Raw genomic sequence first — 22988 nt, 5'->3', positions numbered from 1 at the left:
ATGTCATCTGATTAAAATACCGTTGTTTGATTCTTGTCCCTGGCAGAGGTTGTAGATCTCTCTAGAATCATTGCAGCCTCCTGGTCTTCAACTTATAGAATTCCCCCCGTATTCCCTCAGGGTTCTCGGGCATAGTTAACTTAATCTTTCTGAAGCGCCTCCTGGAACCTCTCCTTAGCTCGCAGAAAAACCTGCTTAAGAACAAGGCGACAGCCACGGATGAGTATGTCTTCCTGTTTCTTTAGAGGAATAGGCTTTGGATAGCACAAGGTTCTCTTTTACAACCACTCAAAGTGAGACTCCATATCAGCTGTGAACCCTCCCGTTACTTACAAAACCCCTCCTGTTCTATATACTGCCTATTAAGAGTCCAGTGTTTGGGGCTGGAGATGGGTCAGAGGTTAGGAACACGTTCTGCTCTCGCAGAGGACCTGGGTTCAATTCCCTGTACCCGCATGGTAGCTCACCACCATGTATAATTCCAGCTTCAGGGGATCCTGTCCTCTTCTGGCCTCGGTGTGCACTGCCTGGACGTGGTACGCATGCACATATGCAGGCAGAATGCATATACATGCGAATAGATAGTTTTTACTGGAGTCTGATTGTAAACCATTAAGATCTTACTCCATGGGATCTATCTATGGTATCGGTCCAACAAGACAAGATATCTTCATAACCACACACGTCTCCCTAGCAACCGACACCCTCATGTCATGTTCTCTCGCTCGGTGCCTTTGTCACACGGGTAGACCAGTGACAGCCTTTGGCAAGGTTAGCCCCAGAATCTGAGGAATGAGTTCAGAAACAGCCTGTCTATTCCGTGAGAGGGCCGGCTATAGGGAGTCGTGTGGGCTTTACACCGCAGACAAGTGTCCTTTCTGTTTGATCTGTGCCCTCCCAGACCTTTCTAAGGACATTTTAGTCTTTGTGAGTTTCCCATTTCCCACCCCAGTCCCCTCATCTCCTGGCCCCTCATTCCTGTTTTTTGTGCTTGTCACCTCCCCCCACCCCACCAAATAAAAAACACAGAGAAACAAGGCAGAGACAACATCCGTCGGGGAAGCTGCAGTCCGTCCCAGTGTGCCAGACGGTATACAGACCTCTCTGTCCACACACCTTCACTTGCAGACGCTCATTGCAGCGAGTCATTGGTCTTCTGTGAGAAGACGGTTCTCACTGGGACCTGTCCCAGTTATCCTGTTGTTGCCCTGCATCATGGAGAACCTGAAGCCCTGGAACAGCAGGCCTGGCCCTTTCATACGTCCCAACCATTTGTAGATGATATAGATTTGGGTATGGGGCAACTCAGGGCCCTGGAGGTGGGCCCAGGTGGCAGCTGGGCTGGTCGGCATGCTGTCTCCCCCTTATCCACACCAACAGGGAAAGTTGCTGATCACTGCTCTGGCTAGGCCACCGAATGCTGCCATCTGCAGGAGCTGGGGTCAGCCTGTCAGCTCTTATGTCCTTAGGGCCCACTCACTTGCACTCGTACCTCCAGAGTCGGCTCCACTGAGCTAACCAGTCAGCTGCCCAGTCACACAGGACAAGAACTCGGAGGCAGGAGCTGATGCAGAGGCCATGAGGAAAGCATTTATTCAGCTTACACTTCCACATTGCTGCTCATCACCACAGGAAGCCAGGACTGGATCTCACACAGGGCAGGAACCTGGAGGCAGGAGCTGATGCAGAGGCCATGGAGGGATGTTACTTACTGGCTTGCTTCCCCTGCCTTGCTCAGCTTGCTCTCTTGTAGAACCCAGGACTACCAGCCCAGGGATGGCACCACCCACAATGGGCTGGGCCCTCCCACCCTTGATCTCTAATTGAGAAAACGCCTTACAGCTGGGTCTCATGGAGGCATTTCCTCAAGGGAGGCTCCTTCCTCTGTGATAACTCCAGCCTGTGTGACGTTGACACACAAAGTCAGCCACGACAGGTGTCATGGGAGGTGGCAGAGACGTAGCTGAGCCATGCCTATGCCAGAATTATACAGGAATTTAAGAGTCCTGTAACATGCTCGGATTGTATTCCAAGCACACTAGAAGCTGGTGAAGACCTGTCAAGAGAAAAGGACAAGGTCTGATTCACCTTTTCTGAGACTGTCCTCCTGTTATTGTGGAAAGCAAAAGTCAGACAGGGGCCTCAGCATACAGCACAGCTGTATGAACACTTACCCAGCATTCATCTGTGAGGCCCCTCCCGGGTTTAATCCCCTGTGCCACAAAGAAAAATGGAACGAGCGGCATATCAGTTGGCAGACTGTTACAGCCGTGTAGCTGAAAGAACACAGCAGGGTGTGTGTGTGTGTGTGTGTGTGTGTGTGTGTGTGTGTGTGTGTGTGTTGTTTAATCTTTGGGTCAACAGGAGACAGATCTCCAATGAAAAAGGTACATGATCTTGTAGCCTGCTGTTTTTTCATTTTTAGATTGAGGATGGCTGGTGCTCTTACCCAGGGGTTTTTGAATAATTCGCCGTGGTTTTTTCGCATCCGTCAACCCCGATATTCTGAGAGTCCTTGCCTCCATCCCCAAAGACAAATTTAGGGCTGCAAAGAACCGTATCCCCGAGTCTATGTTCGGAGATGAGCGACTCGTACCGAAAGACCTTTATATGTTTCATGGAAGTTATTTTTGTAAATGGATTCAAGAAGACTTTAACAAGCAAATATAGCATCCTAAATGCCAGGGATCTAAATAGAAGATTCAGCAGAAGCGATGTATGACGGCAGAGCATGGGGGCCTTGGGAGGGAAGCTGGAGGAAAGTGATCTGAGGAACCGAGAAAGGACCTGGGAAGGAAGAGGCCTCGGGGAAGCATGCCGGCTGATCCTCAAGAACTCCAGCACCAGGCCATCTTTCCTATCCATCAGGTGCAGAGAGGGTAACTTTCTTCCTCAGAGTCAGCTCAATTGTATTAAAGGTGAAATGATGACCCCCAGTAGAGATAGGGTCCCACACCTGGCAGAATATTGGGGTTAAATAGTCAGGAAAAATAAGGCTGTGTATAGGGAGGGCCTCCCAATCTGGAGTGAGCGAGAGAAGCACCAGAGAAAATCAAGGGAGAAAGTCTTAGGAGTTCTGAGTTCCGAGAAGTGGAAGGGTGCTGTCTTCCCTAGGGTTGTATTGTTGTGAAGAGACACCATGACCATGACAATGTTTATAAAGGAAAGCATTTCACTGGGGCTGGCTTACAGTTCAGAGGGTCAGTCCACCGTCAGCATGGCAGGAGGAATGGTGACACAGAGGCAGACACAGTGCTGGAGAGGGACTGTTCTACAGAATCTGCAGGCAGCATGAAGAGAGGGGGCAGGGGAGGGGGGCAGCGTTAGGAGCTGGTGCTGGCTTGGGCTTCTCAAACCTTCCCCACCCCCAGTGCCACACTTCTTCCAACCAGGCCATACCTACTCTAACAAGGCCACATCTCCCTTAATGCCACTCCCTATGAGCCTATGGGGGCCATTTTCATTCAAACCACCACAGATACATACATGCTACTGTCAAGAGGGCTCATAGCACCAGGCTCCCCCTATAGCCCCAGGGGTAGGAGAGAGGGTCAACATAGTCAACCTACTTTGCCTCCCAGAGCCTACTACTTCTTCCCAAGCAAGGCACAAGTTACAGATGTCAGGTCATGATACCATTGTATACTGTGCTGGGTCAGAGAAGGGACTTGTTTCCCTGGGCTCAGACGTGCTGGTGATGGCCTTAGCTGGTTTGCATAGCTAGTCATGTGACCTGGCGGACTTAGGGAAGGAATACAGAGAGGCAGAAACAAGAGGGAAAGTCAGTGGATCAAAAACACCTGTCTCCCCTTGTCCTCCTGGTTCCTCACTATGGCAGCTGACGTGGAAGTTCTATGTGTTGGTTCCCCTCCTTAGTAAATGGCTAAACGAGTTTACTAGATCACAGGCTGTGAGTTTGTAGGAAAATCCTTAATATAAAGCAGTCCACTTTAAATACTACCCAGACTCAGCAAGCTTTGTATGCATACAGGTTGGACATCCTGATCTGAAAATCTGAAAATAAGATATCGTCTCCCCTCCCCCATCTCATTAGTTCTCTGAGAACTCCGTGCAATATATTTTAATCACATTCTCCCGCTACCACACCCTTCTCAGATCCATCCCTCAGCACACGATGTACAGCCAGTGTTCTCTCGGCCTGTATGCCTGTTGGCTGCAAGTGTGGTAGGCCTACCAAGGACCACGCCCTTAAAGAAACCGACTCTCTCTCCCGGCATCCTTCAGTTGCCAACTGCCCTTCAACTGAAGGTTGAGGCTTCGTGCCCACCTCCCCCCTCCGTGCTGGAATCTTGTCTGGCTTGAGGAAAATCCAAAACTTTTTTAAGCGATAAACGTCAAAAATGTAAAATTCCATGCCGTGAAACTTTGTTTCCTATGTAAAATGACTTTAAAGGATCATACAGAATGTTAGCTATTTCATAAAATGTCAGCGTTCAACCTCGACCAGTACTTTATAAATATTTAGTGAGTGTGTGTCTGTGCGTGATGAAGACGGACATGTCCGGTCTTGGTGCTGAGATGTTGCTGTTTCCTAAATGTGTGCTTTGGCCTGGTGCTGGCCTCCCATAAATCTAACGCCTCTTCAGATCTCACCCTGGTGGGGAGTTGCAGGCCAGATGTGGATTTACAGGTTTGCTCCTTTCTCATTGCGATGAAGTTCCTTGCAGCCCTTAAGTAATTATCCAGATTCACCTTTAATGCTAATTGTATTTCCTCACAGACTCAGACACAGGAGTTGAACAATGTAGAAACAGAGTCTTTATTTTGGCTCATGGGTTTAGAGGTTTGGTCCATGGGTTCCTTGGTCCAACAGCTGGTGGTCTGTGGTGTGCTTCTACACCATGGAGGGAGACGTGGTAAAGATCACTTGTTTACCTCATAGTAGCTGGAAATAGAAAGAGAGGAAAGGTCTTGGGTCCCAATACTCCTCTCAAAGGCACACATCCAGTGACCTCTCCCTCCTAGGCTCCGCCTCCTGAAGGTTCTTATTAGGTCACTACCCTCCCCCACCCCCCAAGAGCATCCTAAGCTGGAGACCATGCATGTGGCATGCAGGCCTTTGCCAGTCATTTAAGATCCAAGTTGCAGCACCTAGGCAGTGGCTGCAGCAGAGCAGGGAGCAGGTCTGAGGACAGAAGAGCCTGGCTGCTCACTTCTGCAGTGAAAGTCATGCCCGGGTCAGGGACTCAGAAAGATAAAGGTTTGATATGGTGCCTGCATATAAAGTCTCCATTTTAACTAGGACTTGGGGACCAAACACTGTTTTCCATGATGCATGGTGATGTTTAATTCAATAATTACACCAAGTGTTAAAAAATGAAATGTAGTGGTTTTAAAAACCACACACGGCCCCTAAGCTTCCTCCTCTCTCTTCTCCTTCCCGAAGTATTGGGTTGCCTTGGTGGGAAGCAGGAAAGCCGTACCACATAGCTTTCTCATAGAGATAAAAAAAAAAAAAATGGAAATCACCACTGTGAGCAGAAAAGCTATGCACCAGAAACGGAGCCCCGCTTTCCCATGGTGAAATAGCTGAGCTTGGTAACCTACGACACACTTCCATCAATACGTTTGCTCCATAGGTAGATCTAAAGAGACGCGGGACAGCGTGCTGTAGATGTAGCTCATGTCATTAGCATAGAGCACGGCACACACAAATCAGTTACTTAGTGACTGAGCAATGCTCTTGATTCTCAAGAGCATATAGGGCTCACGATAGCCCTTGTATGCAGCATGGTGACCTCGAAGCATCATATATACACACATGTATCTTGAGAGGACCATAGCCGTGACAAGGTGACATGTGGGTTTCCTAGAGAGAGCTCCCCTGTTACTGTTGGACTCAGGGGGGCATGGCTCAGTCTCCACATCAAATTAGACTTCCCCAGTAAAAGGAAAGAGGCTATGGCTTTTTATCTAGCTCTAGTGTATTATCTCCATCTTGACTTCATGACAGAAGGTAGATTCTGATTGGGTCGCCAGCATTGTCTAACCCTGGGGCTAATAGTGCCATCTCTTCACTCATAGCCTGTGGTGTGCTCATTACAGTAAACTCGGTTCACACCAGGAGGGACGCCTCCCACCTTACCCCCTTTTCTATTCTGTCAACAATCCTTGCTACCTGGAATCCCAGGCTAGGAGCTTTGTCCGCTGAGAGAAGGGAGCCTCAGCTGAGAGAATGCCTCTTCAACATTGGCCTGTAGGCAGGGCCGTGAGGCATTTTTTAAAATCAACATTGGATGCAGAGAGCTCAGTTCACGATGGGCAATGACAGGGTGCCCCTAGCTCTATAAGAAAGCAGGCTGAGCACGTCCTGAGGGGCAGCCAGTGAGCAGCGTCGGTGATGGCCTCTCCTGTCAACGTTTCCAGCGTTCTGCCCGGAGTTCCTACCCTGATTTCCACAGATAATGAACTACAAACTGAAAGAGGGAATAATTGATTTCCCTCCCTGAGACTCTTTTGGTCACGGTGCTTTATCACAGCAGTAGAAAGCTTGACTAAGATGCCACCCTCTCTGGATTATTTTCATAGCAGCACTTCACCCTGGAATTTGTCACCAAGCCATCACAACATAGTGACCTTAACACAGAGAATACTGCCAATATATGTACCTCTACATCTTCTCACCATAAAACGTCCCACGCTAAATATCATTTGGTCTGTTGGGTTGGAAACCACAATGCTCATGAAGGAAAAAATGGTTTAGCAGCGTTGAACATTTAGAGATGGAGCTTAACCAAGTGTACGCTGGATGTTTGCTTCAATGTTAAGAGTGCATATGTGCAGTGCCCACAGTTGGCCAGAAGGGGGCATCAGATCCCCTGTTACTGGGGTGGCAGATGGTTGCGAGCCTCCACGAGGGCGCTGGGAACCAATCCCGGGTCCAATGGAACCAGTAAATCCTCTTAATCACTGAGCCTTCTCTCCAGCCCTTAATTTCACCTAGTGGGAGAAGACATACTGCTTTCCCTCAAAACCAAATGCAAAACAGGAAGGAAGCCGCACCAACTCAAACCAAGAGCTTCAGGCCGTTTAGACTATGTGCAATGTGCAGGCCGGTGGTACACAGGTCAGCCCTAAACTGCGGGTTACTTGAGATAATGGGGGCTCCAGGTAGCCGCCGCGTCTTGTCCTATCTTGTTAGGACATTTCAGGGTCTTCCTACTCTCCCTTAGCTACCCTGAGGGAACTTGGGCAGAGCCTGGCCCACCACCTGCACTGTGAATGATCTGATCCCAATCCAAAATGGCGGCAGCACCATCCGTGGGGCAAGCGAGACCAGCAGGGTCAGCAGGTCATTGGGGTCAGCAGTTCAGGCCTCCACTTGGACCACGATAATCTTATGGGAGGCCACAGACATAGTGGCCCACCTCCTAGTTCTCAGAGCTGCTCAGTTCCTCTGGACCACAGTGGCCTCTGAAGGGAGCCAGTGCTGAGGAGAGAGAGCAGACTCTATTTGTCGAGTGTCAGAGGTCCTCGGTGACACAGCTCGACTCCTCAGCATGCCTAGCATCCGAGGGTCAGAGGGTGGCGGCGGCAGTGTGTGGTGTTCTTCAATCCGTACGATAGCCCACTTTGTTCCGGCAGGACGATGTAACCGTGAAAACGTCATTTGGAAAACACCATCGTTCACAAGAAGTTTGCAGACGTCCTCTCTGACTAATGCTTCTCGGTATTTGGCCTTGAAGTCACTATGGCGCTATGACCAGATTGTTTCTATAAATGTGAATAAGTAGACACAGATACTCAAGGTTTTAAATATCAGCAGTTTTAGGGTTGGCTATAATCAGTTTTGGATGTACAAGAGAGGGTAGGGCGGCCAGACCGGCACCAGAACTTCTCCTGGATGACCAGGGGTTGCTTCCCTGAGGAGTTAAAAACAAGGGCGGAATTTCTCTCCTGGCAGTATTCCGTCACTCAACACCAGCCCTATGGGAGCCCTAGTTCACGCTTCCTGACAGAACCCTCATTCTCCTGGATGTGGTCACAGACCACAGCCCAACCACAAGGCTCCCCCCAGGTTCTTCTTCATGGGGAAGACCTTGCTTTGCTCTCCTGTGTTTAACCTTCTAACACAGATGCCACCCATGGTAAGCAAATGAGGCCCACTGTTGCTTAATGTTTCCAGCTTGTATTAATGTTTTAAGGAGCAGATCAGGGGTGGGGGCATTGCTGGAGTGAAGCAGTCATGCACAGATGTGATATGGAGGTCCAGGAGCCCTTTCAATATTTAATGCAACCAAGAGCCTCTGGCAGCTGATCATCTCTTAATGGGGAGTGCCCTTTGGCAAGCTTGTTTCTGAGGGAGTCAAATGTCTGGTTTCCAAACAAGTTGTCACTCACTTGGCGAGTAAATGCCTCAAGCTGAAAGTGGCCCCCAGGCATCATTGGTCTTTGTTGGTCGAGTTCAGAAGGCCCCAGGTCAGTACCACTAGTCTTCGAAACCACTGTGGTTTCAGAGGGAGCATGGCATTGGTCTGTTCTTGCCTCCCTGTGAGCCTCCACTGAACACAGAATGCAGTCCATCAGGGAACTGGATGGTGGGGCTAAGAATTTTGAGAGACAAGCAGGGGGAGACCAAGTACTGCCCTGGTAGGTGAGCTAAGTTCACACCAGAGAGATCTTAGGACAGATGCCAAGGATCAGAATTGGTCCAGGACTGGCTGGCGGCTGGCATTTCTGAGAACGGCGGCTGCGGAGAAGAGTGAATGTGAACCAAGAGGGTGGCACCGCGCTTCGGGAGAAGCCAACTGACTGGAGCGGCTGATGGCTTCACTTTTCCCAGTGCGGGAAGTGGGCTGTGCATGCCTCACTCACTGTTGTCAGGGACAACGATGGTGTGTGTGTGTGTGTGTGTGTGTGTGTGTGTGTGTGCATTCGTGCAAGGCAAGCAAGAACGAATTAAAGCCTAGGCTGTCGGCACGAAGAGGAGTTGTAGAACAGTGCTTTCGGTCACTAGTTTATATTTGCACTTGACCAGAAACATCTTAAATTTCACCACATCTTAGTCTCCGAATGGAGAGAAGGAACTTGTTAAGTCACACAGAACTTCTCACAATTTACAGTGACGAATGACTACAAACTATCTCCCGTGAATTTCTTAGGCAAGAAGTAAATTTTGGAGGCTGGAGAGATGACTGAACTGTTAGGAGCATTTATTGCTCTTGCAAAGGACTTGGGTGTGGTTCCCAGTACCCAAAGGGCAGCTCACAACCGTCTGTGAATCCAGAGCCAGGGGATCTGACGCCCTCCTCTGGCTCCCACGGGCACTGCATGCACACGGTGAGAAGGCGTGTGTGGAACCAAAACATCCACTATGCATATAGTGTAAATAAATAAATCTTTAAAGAATAAATTGTGTAGTTGTGATGATGCTGTCGTGATTTAAAACGGTAAAATCATGAATTCTTATTCAAAAGAGCTTTGCTTTTATTATTTTCTTCAGAGTTTCATTCATTCTTTTTTAAAAAAATAATTTTCAAGTTGATAGAGTTGGGGGGTTCAACTCAAGAACATAGTTGCAGTTTTTATTTTGATCAGATACTCTGTGTTAATCGCTATCAAAATCATGAGGGACTCTGCCTTTCTTGATGGATTTCAAAAATAGAACGCATTGTTCTCAGCTCGCCTCTTTTATCTTGTCCTTGGGCCTCAGATGTCGTCTCTTAGCTCTGTTGGTCTAGCCATGTTGAAGTGATTTACAGTCTTCATCGAAAGTTCTTTTTATGATTCATGGTTTCATTGCCTTCTTCGGACTCTCTCTTTTGCTCCAGCCTTAGAAGGAGTGGAGACCTGGGGACCAGGTTCCAATCACTACTCCCATAATTTTGAAGCAATCAATTTTCCTAGATTTTCTTTCTGATGGAATCCACCCAATCCTGTAGCAAGAGCAGCTCCACGATGTGTGGTCACACACATCTGTTCCGAGAACAGGGTTTCTGGGGCATCTTAGAGAGAGCCCCTACCTGCAGACCCAGGGTCTTAAGTTAAGAATCTCATTAATTAAACCTTTTAAAAATATGCACTTTAGTTGCATGTGTATATCTGCACACATGCACACAGACACATGAGCGTTCACAGAGGTCAGAGACCTCTTGATCTGTAATTTCAGGCTAGAACTGAACTTGAGTCCTCTGCAGGAGCAATATTAGTTATTAACCTTTGAGCCATCTCTCCACCCGACCCAATACTTATCACCCCACCCCCAGCATCAAACGACAAATAAAAGTGACTTTCCCTGCATCTGGACTAAGGCTTTGTTTTAAGGAATTGTGCTTGGGACAGAGAGTAGTGAATACTAATCCCTCTTAAAGAACATACTGTGAATCTTTGTCCAGAAGCAGCAGCACTTGTAAAAGCCCACTTTTTGCCCACCAACAACCCCATCAACTAACTTTACTAGTGATGTTCCTTTAGGAAAGTATGATGCCTTAGCAGTCGGCAGCATCTGATGTGTTTGCACAGCTACACTAAGGGCACTGAACAGCCAAGGAGTTACAGAAGGGAGGCTTCCTTAAAAAAAGGATACGTGAATCCACCTTAAAAAAAACAAAACAAAAATAAAAACAAACAAACAAACAAACAAAAAAAAACCACCTCGGCTACAGGGAGATCAGACCTTGCAAAAAGTATGAATAAGTTTTCCCTGGGCGAGCATCCATGACTCAGCTCTCTGACTGTACATAGAACATGTGTTTGGCCATCAAGAAAACCATCAGAACAAAGTGAAATTGGTTTGTATCTGGCTCTGGGCAAGCAAACCAGTATCTTCTCCAGAGAGTGGCTGTCCTGTCGGATACTTTGGGATAATTGAATGGAGATTCTTTGCAGAGGGTGAGAAGCCATCTGGGAATGGATGATTAGCAATGCAAAGTGGTGGTTTGTAGTTACAGAACTGTAGCAAATTGGAGTATCCGAGGGCTACCCTAACCCAATGCATTTAACCAGACAGAGCACCAGGAACAGCCCAGGGTGGTTGCTAGTAAGTAACGCATCAGGAACTAGAAACAGTTACTAAATCACTGGTCTCAGGGTTCCTCTCTCCATTTGTTCTACCCGCCTGCCCACAGGGAAGGGCGCTCAGCCTGCCCCACCCTGACTCTTGGAGCATCTCTCAGCATCCCTGGCTAGTGGGCAACCAGAGGCAGAAATTCAGACTCCCAGTGCCATACTTGAAAACTATATTCAGTCTTGCAAACATTTAAGCAAGGATGTGAGGGCAGGGCGCCAAGCAGTACAGTTCAGAACAAATGGCTCCCTGTACTCTGCAGTGAGAAGACTGTAGTTCTGTATGTCCCGAAAGCCGTGGAGTGATTACAACGGAAATATGACAGTCATTTGCTGCCACGGTGACTGTTTCTTTTGTGGGTCTCTTCTTGTGGCATGCCTGAAAATTCTGAGGAAAGAGCTGCAAAGGGCTGCGCAGGGTTGTTCTAAGTGGGCCAAGAAGATTGGTGGCTCCTGCATGAACTCTTGTTAGAATATCCCATTACTCATACGTTTGAAAGCAGGAGAAAGCATTCTCTACATAACATATGCGGAATCCCCACAGAGAACCTGGAAAGAAATAAAGACAAAAGGGGGAAAATATCTGACCCGAAGAACTCAAGCAGAAAAGAAATGTCGTGATCAGGAGATGTGGCGTAGCCTTGAAGTCACTGGCAGCTGGGGAATGTGGGAGTCCCGTGTGTTGGTTCTTTCTCATAATTTAGAGAAACTAGGACACAGACCAGTGTTACTGCTGGTCAGCATTGTCCATGTTGGAGATCAAAGTCTCCTCTGATCACAAATCGGTGGTGGATACAGTATGGCATTGTGGGTACTCGAGAAAAAAACAAACAAAAAAAATGTGGAAGAGCTCTCAAAATCAGCACACCCCAAAGTTTATAGACAGCCAGCTCTAGAAGGCCACAAATACACGTTGATTTGCTCCAGTAACCAGGAAAGTTAAATCTCTACCCATTTGTTGAACCTCTCAGATGCTTGAACACGCTCTGTGATTTCAATGTCCAAGAAAGGGCAAGCTACAGGCTGGCGGGGTAGGACCCGAGGACCCTGAGGCTGCTCTTACTGCTTGGGGCTGGTGTGCAAAGTCTGACACTTCGGTTCATGCTTCAACACGCGCTGATCACAACCTGGATTATAACTTGAGTATTTCCACAGAACAAATGACTGTATCTTTTCCCCCACTAACCCCCCCCCCCCATCTAGTTCCAGGCTTTGCTGGCTCCTCTACCATGCAGTTGGTGCTTTTGCCTTTCAGGATTTCCGAGAAGCACATTTATAAATGGCTCTTACAGAAAGACCTGCAGAAGAAGTAACTGAAAGACAGGTGCCCGTCTCCAGCCCTGAGCCTTCCCGGAAATATTAGCAGACACTTGACCTTCCTGTTTGAGATTCTCCCCTTCAGATGCCTTAACACACTTAGCACAGCCACAAGACAAAGCTACAGATTGTGACTTGTCACTCTGAACGGTTCACTGTAACCCCTGGAGGATCTGTTTTTTATGGTAATGAGACATAAGGACAGACACACAAGGGAGGCTGGGGTACTCTTGGCACTTGCTAAGGCAAACTAATCAGGTAGGAGTGCTTTTTTTGATGAAAAGAAAGAAAAGTTGCAGTTGGTAAGACAAGAGTAAGATCTGGGATGGTTAACCCCTTTGACCTCCCGTCTAAGCACTGTCCTATGTAGAGCTGTATTTAGGGCCTCATGAGGCCCAGCACATTTATGCTGTGTGAATGAGAAAGGCCAGGGGAGACAGCCAGGCCTTAGAGTTGTCTGCCCCATGTGTCAAGGCTAACCAGCGGTGCAGTCTCACGTGTGTTCGATGGGGAAAGGGCAGACGTCCGTAAACCGTGGAAAGCTTTCAAAATGTGTTCTGAGGGAAGACCACGCACGGAGGAGGCAGGACTGCTGCACGACATGAGGAGCTACTGGAAAATGCGTGTGCCAGGGTTCTCTGACCTTTCTGGACTATGGCTAGGGGAGGATGGGTATCAGGCTTGGGAAGCATCAGAACCAGTCTTCACTCTGCTGTGGCTAAGGCCACCAGGTCCTGGGACGTCATTTACCCTCAGGCCACGAGTCCTTCCGAGCACTGGGAAATGTTGGGCCTTCCATGAACTTCAGCGGTTACTCATTGTCTGAGCGGTCGGTCAGCTGAGGACTCACAGTCAGGCTACACCACACTGCACTGTACTTCCTCCTGGTTGGGCAGGATTTGTGCCCCCATGGTTTATGGCCCTAGGAGGAAATGACAGCAGACCCATGGGCAGGTTCATCTCCTTTGTATAGAAAGTCACAAACCCATACTGAGAATGGAAGCTGGGCGGTGCCTCTAGGAGCTGTCCATCTTGAACCATGTCTAATTCAGGCCCTTGAGTGTCCCTGCCCATGGCCTCAGTAGTGCCAGGGTGGCTGTCAGTCAAGTTTCTGTGGTTGCACAGATGCTATCTCCAGGTGACACTGGGCTTCTGTTTTTACTAAAATGGGTGTTTTTCTTTGAAAAGTAAATTTATCCATGAGTCGCATCACCCTATCATAGATGAGACTCTAAAGTCTCGATACAAAACCTCAGTTGTTTGTCAGTAAAATGGGAATACTAACTTCCATCCTGGGCACCGCTAGGCTGGGATGAAGAACCCTTTGCTTGTTACCTTGGTCAAAATTATCACATTGATTAGTGGATGAATGGATGGGTTGATTCTCCCACCGAAAAGTGCACAAGGGCTTTCTTAAATCCAAAATGGACATCAACTTAATGCCCTCTGCTCTCCTCTGGCTTCGAGAAGAGGAGAACTGCAAATGACATTTATAACATTGTCTCCACCATTCTCTACCCTCCGACTCCATTACCTCGGCGCCCCTTGAGGGAGCCACCTCCCCGTGGCCACCCTCCACACTGGTTCCAGATGACTGACCATCCTATTGATGCCTCCCCTGACAGGTTGGTGGCCACACAATGTTGCCCATCCGATGGATGCCTCCAGAGAGCATCATGTACAGGAAATTCACCACCGAGAGTGACGTCTGGAGCCTGGGAGTTGTGTTGTGGGAGATCTTCACCTACGGCAAGCAGCCCTGGTATCAGCTATCAAACAACGAGGTGGGCAGTTGTCTGGGAGAGATCCCACCCTGCATGCATACACACACACACACACACACACACACAGAGAGAGAGAGAGAGAGAGAGAGAGAGAGAGAGAGAGAGAGAGAGAGCTGGGAACCAGGACATGGCCACTTGTGGCTTTGTTTGACTCAACAGCTTCCCCAGAGACTGACTGGAGAAAGAGAGTCACTACCTTTTCTGACCCAGCCTCGCCCCTTCTAAGGACAGGGCCGAGGGATGATTTTACATTGCTCACTGTCCAACAAATCAAGGGCAGCCTCAGTGGCCCGTGCTCCTCAGTCTGGCCGGAGTTCCTGCACTGTTCCAGAGAAGTCGCCACGCCCTTCCCCTTTGCAGATTCTGCCAGAACCCTAACCACTAAATGAAAAAAATCTCAAGCAATCTGTTTGCCTATTCTGATTCCTTTTCGAAATATCATAACCCATTGAAATTCTGAGAACCACACACAACCCCAGACCAAATTTAGAACACTCAAATTCCTAATACCCAACGATAATGTCCGATCCCCCAAGCCACCCTGGTATCTTCTTTCATGTGGGTCATCTCCAGCCTACAGCAACAGTACACTATGGGAATAGCAAGCACGCAGTGGGTCATCTCCAGCCTACAGCAACAGTACACTATGGGAATAGCAAGCACACAGTGGGTCATCTCCAGCCCACAGCAACAGTACACATTAGGAATAGCAAGCACACAGTGGGTCATCTCCAGCTTACAGCAACAGTACACTATGGGAATAGCGAGCACACGCAGTGGGTCATCTCCAGCTTACAGCAACAGTACACATTAGGAAGAGCAAGCACACAGTGGGTCATCTCCAGCCTACAGCAACAGTACACATTGGGGATAGCAAGCACACAGTGGGTCATCTCCAGCTTACGGCAACAGTACACATTGGGGATAGCAAGCACGCAGTGTGTTTAGGGAGTAATGACAAGAGGAACATCTGCATGTGCCCAGTATGGGTGTCGTTCTCCTCACGGATTCCCAGTCTGCTGCTGTTTGGGTGCACGTCTGGAGCCCGTGGATACCGAGAGACGGCAGCACGTCTGTGTGACGTGTAGCACTTCTGTCAGGTGTCTCCAGTCTCTCTCACATCCATGCGTTTTTAAACCCAGCCCTGATAACCAGTGATCCTAATCACTTCTGCTGTCAGGGTGTCCCTGTCAGTCCTCACTTCACACAAAACTCAGGCTCTACCCTTACTCAGTAAAACCCAGAATTTCTGTGTGGAATTCAGGTGACCCTTTGTGAATAAATTGTGCCTATACCAGTTTTGTGAAATCATAGTGGCTCTCCTCCTTGTGAGAAAACAGCGAGAGGGCTTCCTCTGAGGCTGAGGCAAGAGGGTCATGAGTTCAAGGCCAACATGGGCTACATAGCAAGACCACACCTACAAACGAAAGCCTTTTCTGTTGGTAAAGGGTTAAGAAGATACACATGCTAATTGTCCTGACCTAATCAGCACACACCAGTGTCCCTGTAAGCACAGATTATCCAGAGATAAGCGTTGTGATCAGGCTTGACTTTCAAAGAGTGAAAGAAAGGAGAGGCCCTTCCTGACTCCTCCCTTCTGCACTGGCCTTCCTACCTGCTTGGCTCTGGTCCTGCTAATCCTGCCCCTGGTCTCCCTCCAGGTGATAGAATGCATCACCCAGGGCAGAGTCCTTCAGCGGCCTCGCACGTGTCCCCAGGAGGTGTACGAGCTGATGCTGGGATGCTGGCAGCGGGAACCACACACAAGGAAGAACATCAAGAACATCCACACACTCCTTCAGAACTTGGCGAAGGCGTCGCCCGTCTACCTGGACATCCTAGGCTAGACTCCCTCTTCTCCCAGACGGCCCTTCCCAAGGCACCCCTCAGACCTCTTAACTGCCGCTGATGTCACCACCTTGCTGTCCTTCGCTCTGACAGTGTTAACAAGACAAGGAGCGGCTCTCCGGGGTGAGGCAGTGCGCACTTCCCCATCCACAGACAGTATCGACTCGCTTCTGGCTTTGTCGCTTTCTCTCCCTTTGGTTTGTTTCTTTCTTTTGCCCATTCTCCATTTATTTATTTATTTATTTATTTATTTATTTATTTATTTATCTATCTATCTATCTATCTATCTATCTATTTATTTATTTATTGGTCTTCACTGCTTCATGGTCCTCGGCCTCTCTCCTTGACCGATCTGGCTTCTGTACTCCTATTCACTGTACATAGACAAAGGCCTTAACAAACCTGATTTGTTATATCAGCAGACACTCCAGTTTGCCCACCACAACTAACAATGCCTTGTTGTATTCCTGCCTTTGATGTGGATGAAAAAAAGGGAAAAAAAAATAATCAAACATCTGACTTAAACCGTCACTTCCGATGTACAGACACGGGGCGTTTCTATGGATTCACTTCTATCTATCTATTTATTTATTTATCTATTTATTTATTTCTCTTCTTTGTTGTTTTCCGGTGGTTTTAGCCTGTGTATGAGAAGGGAAAGTCATGTACAGTCTGGGAAAACTTTATCTGTGGGAAATGGAAACCAGAAAGGGAAAGAAGCTTTACCATAAAGCACAGCAGGAGTGAGACACAGAAAAGCCATTGGATCAGCCAGAGTCCGTCCTGCATAGGAAAACCCAGCAGCCATCAGGCTGGAGGATCATGTTCGGCACTGACCCCCGAGGACCTTTCTGAGGAGGACACAGAATGTTAAACTCTGCATCATGGACACAGTTTCCGATCACAGATACTGGCCTTCAATGGAAAAAAAAAAAAACCCAGATAGTTCTTGTGAGACCTGGACAGCACGTCCAACATCCAGACATTGTGGTCGGGCACAGTGACAGAGTTGATGCATTTCTCACGGGTTATTCTACAGAGCTTTTGTCAAGTCCAATGGAAGGAGGTAGATTCTTGTTCAGATATGATTTCGGGAAAAACCGAGTCCTTGACAAAGACAGGAGACACCCTCAGTTGGGAGGCAAGTTTCTCTTACCTTGGACTTTCTCACACAGCAATTCTCACCCCCACCCCCTCCACTCTCACCTGTCTTGTAACTGTGCAAACAAAAGTGTGCATGGTCTTTGTCAGTTGATACCTTTGTGCACCTCTGTGCAGAAACTGCTGTCTGTCCCGGCTGTGGTACCCGATCAGTGGGGTAGATCCACGAAAGGTCTCATTTTAGGCCGCTTTGGGAAGGTAACCAGATCGGTAGCTGGAAGCACTCTCCAGTAGGTGGCGAAGGGTGAGTGGGTCTGCTGAAGCCTGCATATCTTCACCCACCTCAAACCCACCGGGCTGCACAGGGGACAGGCACAGGCCACCCCTGAGGGACAGGGAAGCTCTCTTGGGATACCACCTGAGTTTACATTCAGTGTGCTCAGGTCAAGTCTCTCGCTCGGGGCTCTGTTTCGGGGAGAATGGTTTCATTCCAACGCACTCATTATCAGGATTCTGTTTTCTTAACTATACTCCATTAAAAAGGTTTTTTTTACAAAAAAGAAAAAAAAAAACGTAAGCCTTGACACACTATATGGCTCCTGGGAGGCTGTGCCCAGACTGAGCCTGGAGATTTGCGTCTGTGCACGGTCCTTGGTTTTCCTAAAAGGGGGAGGTAAATTTACATAGAAATGTACAGTTATCTGGGTAGTCATTCAGACCGAGGGAGACCAGCGTTTCCATTTCTCTGTCCCCTCTATGAGGGGAAGTTCGATAAACTTGACACCTTTATAAACGCGAGCCAGATCAGAAGGGAGCGACTCAACATCCACCTTAGGACATTTTATTTGATGTTTATTTCAGAAGGTGCAAGAGCTCTGCGTGGTTTTCATTTGTGCCCGTTGATTTCTGGAGCACTGTGTCTTCTAGTAGAAACTTTGAGAGCCGGTTCTCACAATAAACCTTTAAAAACTGTGCGAATTCACCGAGAGCAGACGGCGACCCAGGAGGCCCACTTGAGTGGGCAGTCGCACAAGGCGATGCCATGGTCCTTGCTGTTGCGCTGGCCCATGAGAGACGGGAGCTATTGGTCCACTTGACCCACTCAAACCAACCCCTCCAGAATACGTACAATAATAAACGAAAGCCATATCTCTGATATATACCGCCAGGTATTTGTCACTAAAGGACCCATGGTTCTGTCAGACGACACCGTGGAGCCGTGAGGCGGCAGGAAGGCAAGGGCACATTCGTACACGCTCCTCCGGTTCCCACCAGCCATGATCTGTGAACTTGCTGCCCTGGGAGAAAAAGCTGCAAGAGACTTAACAGAGAGCAAAGGAGGTAGCTTTGTAAGAGGCCAAGGTGAGAGAGGCCACGCAGGTTTACGGCAAAGGTCTGTACCGGGGACGTGGGAGCATTCCATTCCAGTTTTGTATTTTCCTCGGCAAGCAAAAGAGAGCAGAGAGAGGGAGGGGGGGAGAGAGGGAAAGAAAGGAGGAGGAGGAGGAGGAAGAGGAGGAGGAGGTGGAGAGAGAGAGAGAGAGAGAGAGAGAGAGAGAGAGAGATTCCTTATGATTTTCAGCAAGTCCATGAAGGTCTCAAAATGAAAGTGTCTATGCAAGTGCAAATTTTTACAGTTATTTATACTAATTATTAGTTATCAATTATTCTTATTATCACCAGTCTCTCTGTTGTCTCAAAAATATGTGCCGATCTCAGAGTGTTAAAGAGTATTCGATGGCTTTTGAAGTAGTCGGGTGAGCCAAGGACACCTTAAAAGAATTTTCATTATTCATCTACTATCTCCTTTCTTGTGGTATTTTAAGTTTTAGAAAAGAAGCATTCTCGTTCTAAAACATATCCCTCTCCATATAGGACAAAAAAAATGGTGTTAGCAAACCAAAACCTCCCCTGGTCCCTGTCTTGACATCCAATCCATGTCTCAACTGCTTGATGATTTCCGAGTGCTTTTTGCATATGTTGTCAAATTATTCTTTTTTTTTTCTTTTTTTGGCAAGGGAATAGAGACTCAGGTCAGAGGACAAACGTGGGCTTCACCCAAGTCTGCCCACCAGATATGCTAACATACAAACAAGACCCCCGGGAAAGAAACACACTAGCAGCATATCTGTGAAACAGGGTGGGAGAGGGCACACAGATGAGACGTTACGTCATGAGCTTCTGCTCCTGGCTTCCGCTGACTCCCAATGTCACATTCAGCCTCATTTAGGAAAAAACGCTTCAAACACTGCTCTCCAGGGTTCTGTCAGAACTCATGCACGCGTGCTTACACCAGCCCCGCTTGTGGTGATTTTATGTACTTATATACATATATATATTACACATAATATATGTTATAAACACTTGATTTATACATATACAAATGCACACATGTAGTGTGTTTGTGTGTTTATGTATAAACGTATAGGAACATGGTAATAGAATAATTATAAGTAGGGTGCAATATGAATAATTTGCTTAATATTTGCTAAGTAACCAAAACTTTCCAACGTCATGTGGCCGTTCCTATTTCCATGCTCGATGTGGGTAAGGACCACATGTTCGACTCTGTGCAGTCCTGGGATGGAAGGTGGGTTGAAAGTCACACATCCCCTGAAACAACTGACCGAAAGCCATCCTCTCCTTTGAGTCTGTTCTCTGGCTCTTTACAAAGGGAAAATACCGACCAACAGTCTCCTCGTGTCCACGTCCTGGGAAGAAGGAGTGGGTTTCGTCTTCTTGCACGTTTGGATTATGCTCCCCTTTCCTGGCTCTCGGAGACTGAGCATTTTAGACACAAACTACAGGGCTGTAGGGAGACCAGTGTCTTCAAGGCAGATGGCAAAGCATCCAAGAATCTATAGCGAGACGGGCAGCTCAAAGCCACCCCTCATCCACGTGGCGAGCAAGAGACGCGGCGTGCAGTGCTGCCCCTCTTATGGACCCGGCAGTGGGGTCCTCGGTCAAGGGCAGACTTTCTCTAAGGCTCTCCTTTTGCCAATAGCACTGCCAGCATTACCTGGCATTGAGTTGCGTCTTATTTCTAAAACGGAGGCGCAGACTCGTGTGCTCTCATGGCTCCGCCCCCAAATCCCTCATCCACTATTAGAGGGCTTCAGTTTCCATGACCTTCCTTCATGCGGCCCTGGATCGTGGCTAAAGGAAATCTCAAGAGAGGAATGGCTAATTGCCCCAAATCCCCAGGTGTCCAAGTTCGCAGTGAAGGCCAGTTCTTCCCAATGTATAGCCGGAATGTAGAGGACTCAGGTCGTGACCGTTCATACACGGATATCAGATGTTATCTGTAAAGAACTGGGGTGGGAGGGACTCATAGTTGAACCAAGAGTAGTGCAGGAAGGCGTGACTGTTGTCAGGGCTGGAATTCATCACTGCTGCTAAAGTCCAGGGTTCTTGACTCTTCCTTAGCTGTTAGGTCTCTCCCCTCTTTCCCTTAGGGCGTTATATTCATTTACGTATTTATTGATTTAGCAACTTACGTTCTGTTCATCACAAACGCAAAGCAAAAAAAAAAATCTCTTTTTACATAAACGTCCATGTGTCGCAAGTGAAACACTGTGAATCTCACAACCACCTCCAAGCAATTACGCTGCCATCTTGACGTGCGTCTCAGGAGCTGGGATGGGAAAAGAGGAGGATGTCATTTTGCAGCCTACGCATTCTGGGCCAGGTCCGTGTTTTTTTTTTTTTTTTTTTTTCTTTCCTTTGGTCTGTGAGTTAAGAAAACGATCCGAGTGGAGGTTGACAGGATGTCCGGCAAGCTCGGCGAAGTGGCACAAACTCCTTGTAGCGATCGGTTTGAGCAGGAAGGAAAACCGTGGGAGAAGGAGAAGGAGAAGGGAAGTTTGACGGGGGGGAGGGTGGGGGCTCTATCTTACGGCCTGTGTAACTTACCGTTGCTTCAAATGTATACAACGGCTGGAAGTGTTTTCAACACAAGGTATCTGAGCTGTTAAACGTGAGTCTTAAACATGTACTCCCTTAAGGAATGGACCTATGGAAACGTTGCTCCCCGAATTCCCTACGAATCTGCCTAGAGATGTGAATGCCTACATTCGCTTAAGCATCAGACCGATGCTTGTATATACCGGGGCCATACACACTCATTTCAACGTCTCTCTGCAGATGTATTTCCCCTTCATCGGTGACCTGGTATTTAGAATTCTGTCTTTTCAGTTGATTTAGTCCCCTTTAAATGTGGTGTCTCTGTGCCGATGATTAAACCGGTTCTTACTTGTTTTTATTTTGCGATCTGTTTTGAAGTCCAGTGCTTTACTGAGACTTAATTGCATCTTGGCTGATTTCAAAGTGACACCTGAATACAGTGTTTTTTAAAAAAAAAGTTCGTTTGTAAATCATGTGACCTGTTTGTAAATCATGTGACCAGCTTCTCTCAACCTGACATGGGATGTCTCTTGTACTACAGCGTATTTAATAAAAAAAAAAAAAAAAGAAAGAAAGAAAAAGAAAAGAAAGAAAGAAAGATGTCTTACAATAAATAACATCCTCCACCAAGGGGCTAGAAGTGCAATGCTTACTTTGTAAAGCTGTGTAGACTGCCTGCCAGGCAGGGCCTCCTGTTTAAATGCATGCGTCTTCAGATAAGGACACAGGCAGGGCTACCTGCTGTGTTCGCTGATGGACAGAAGGCTATGAGAGCAAGTGGCCCCTGAGAGGGAGGTGCTGTCTGCCCTCGGAGATCTGAACTCTGGATTTACCCTGTACTGTTGCACTCACACCCTGACGTCATATAGAATCGCCACCTCCACTGTCCACTACAGCATCCTGCAGCCGCATGGAGCTAGCTGGTCTTCGACTGTGGCCAGTGGGAATGTAGAATAGAACATGAAATTGTATTTAGTTTCAATTAATTTACACTTACATAGCGTGGTAGGCTACTGTCAACTATGCTGACCTAAACAGAGAGGACAAACCTATAGTTTCTGAAAGAGTGGATGCGGATGGTCTTCTGAGTGTGTTGTAGCATCCCTGAGTGTTGGGGTATCCCTGGGAAACCCAGAGTGGGAAACATTTCTTGGGGCTTCACAGCCACATTTCCAGTGTCTGGCCTCTTCCTGTTGACACTCTGGTAGGCTTAAGAAGTGTTCAAATGGCTCTCCTGGCATAGACCGGTTTGGATGCAAACTTAACACCCTTATATGTCTTGTGTACCTCCTCTCGGTGATGAGGATGTCTGTTCCCTTAGGTTAACAAACTATGACCAAATTAAGATGGGGTAGAGACTTGGCAAGCTCAGAGCCGCGTGGGGTTCAAACTTTCAAACAGGATTATACATCCCACTCAAGGAAAATGAATCCAAGAAGAAAATGTATTCCCTAATACCTTGACCAGCTGTAACTCTATGTAGAAGTTCTAAGTGCGCTCTACCATATCTCCTATCCCTCATTGCTACCATTACAACCATACCAATGGGAGCCTGAAACGTGAAGTCATGTGTTCTAGAACATTCACTTGTCTGTCTGTCTGTCCCATCTAGCCTTTCTTCTCCCAGATAACCTAGGATGCCTAACTTCTTCAACACTGACGTTACTGCCGAAGTGCTCTTAGTTACTGTATTAAAACAGGCACGCTGGTCTTCAGCAGGAGTTACCTACTGGAAAGGAAGGTCTTTGTGTACAGGGTGACGAGTATGTTTTAGTTTCTCATGGCTGCCATAACAAACCACAACCAATAAGCCACTTTAGGATAGCACAATTTATTTGCTCAAAGCATTAGGGGCCAGGAGTTTGCAAGTTGAAAAGGTTGGCAAGAACATACTCCCTGCAAAGGTCCATGGGCGAGCCTGCTCCTTACCATTCCAGAATTGGTTGCTTCTGATGCTCCCTGGGCACTTCATAGCAATTTCTGCCTCCCTGGATACATGTATCTTCCTGT

General features: G+C 47.7%; 1 protein-coding gene across 8 annotated transcripts in view; it reads left to right on the top strand.

Moving 5' to 3' along the window:
* Ntrk2 (neurotrophic receptor tyrosine kinase 2) overlaps positions 1-21608 on the top strand; it is a 315342-nt gene extending 293734 nt beyond the window's left edge. For 7 of the 8 annotated variants that reach the window (XM_063276070.1, XM_017600456.3, XM_063276069.1 and 4 more), the window contains 2 exons: positions 13968-14126; positions 15788-21608. In XM_063276070.1, the coding sequence (XP_063132140.1) occupies positions 13968-14126; positions 15788-15973 (345 nt within the window). In that variant the 3' untranslated portion in view covers positions 15974-21608. The remainder of the gene's footprint in view (positions 1-13967; positions 14127-15787) is intronic. The other variant, NM_012731.3, reaches the window with a different exon arrangement.
* The last annotated feature ends 1380 nt before the right edge of the window (positions 21609-22988 follow it).

Source organism: Rattus norvegicus, chromosome 17, assembly GCF_036323735.1.
Source record: "Rattus norvegicus strain BN/NHsdMcwi chromosome 17, GRCr8, whole genome shotgun sequence".
Lineage (NCBI taxonomy): Eukaryota > Metazoa > Chordata > Mammalia > Rodentia > Muridae > Rattus > Rattus norvegicus.
This window is presented reverse-complemented; position numbering and strand designations above follow the sequence as displayed.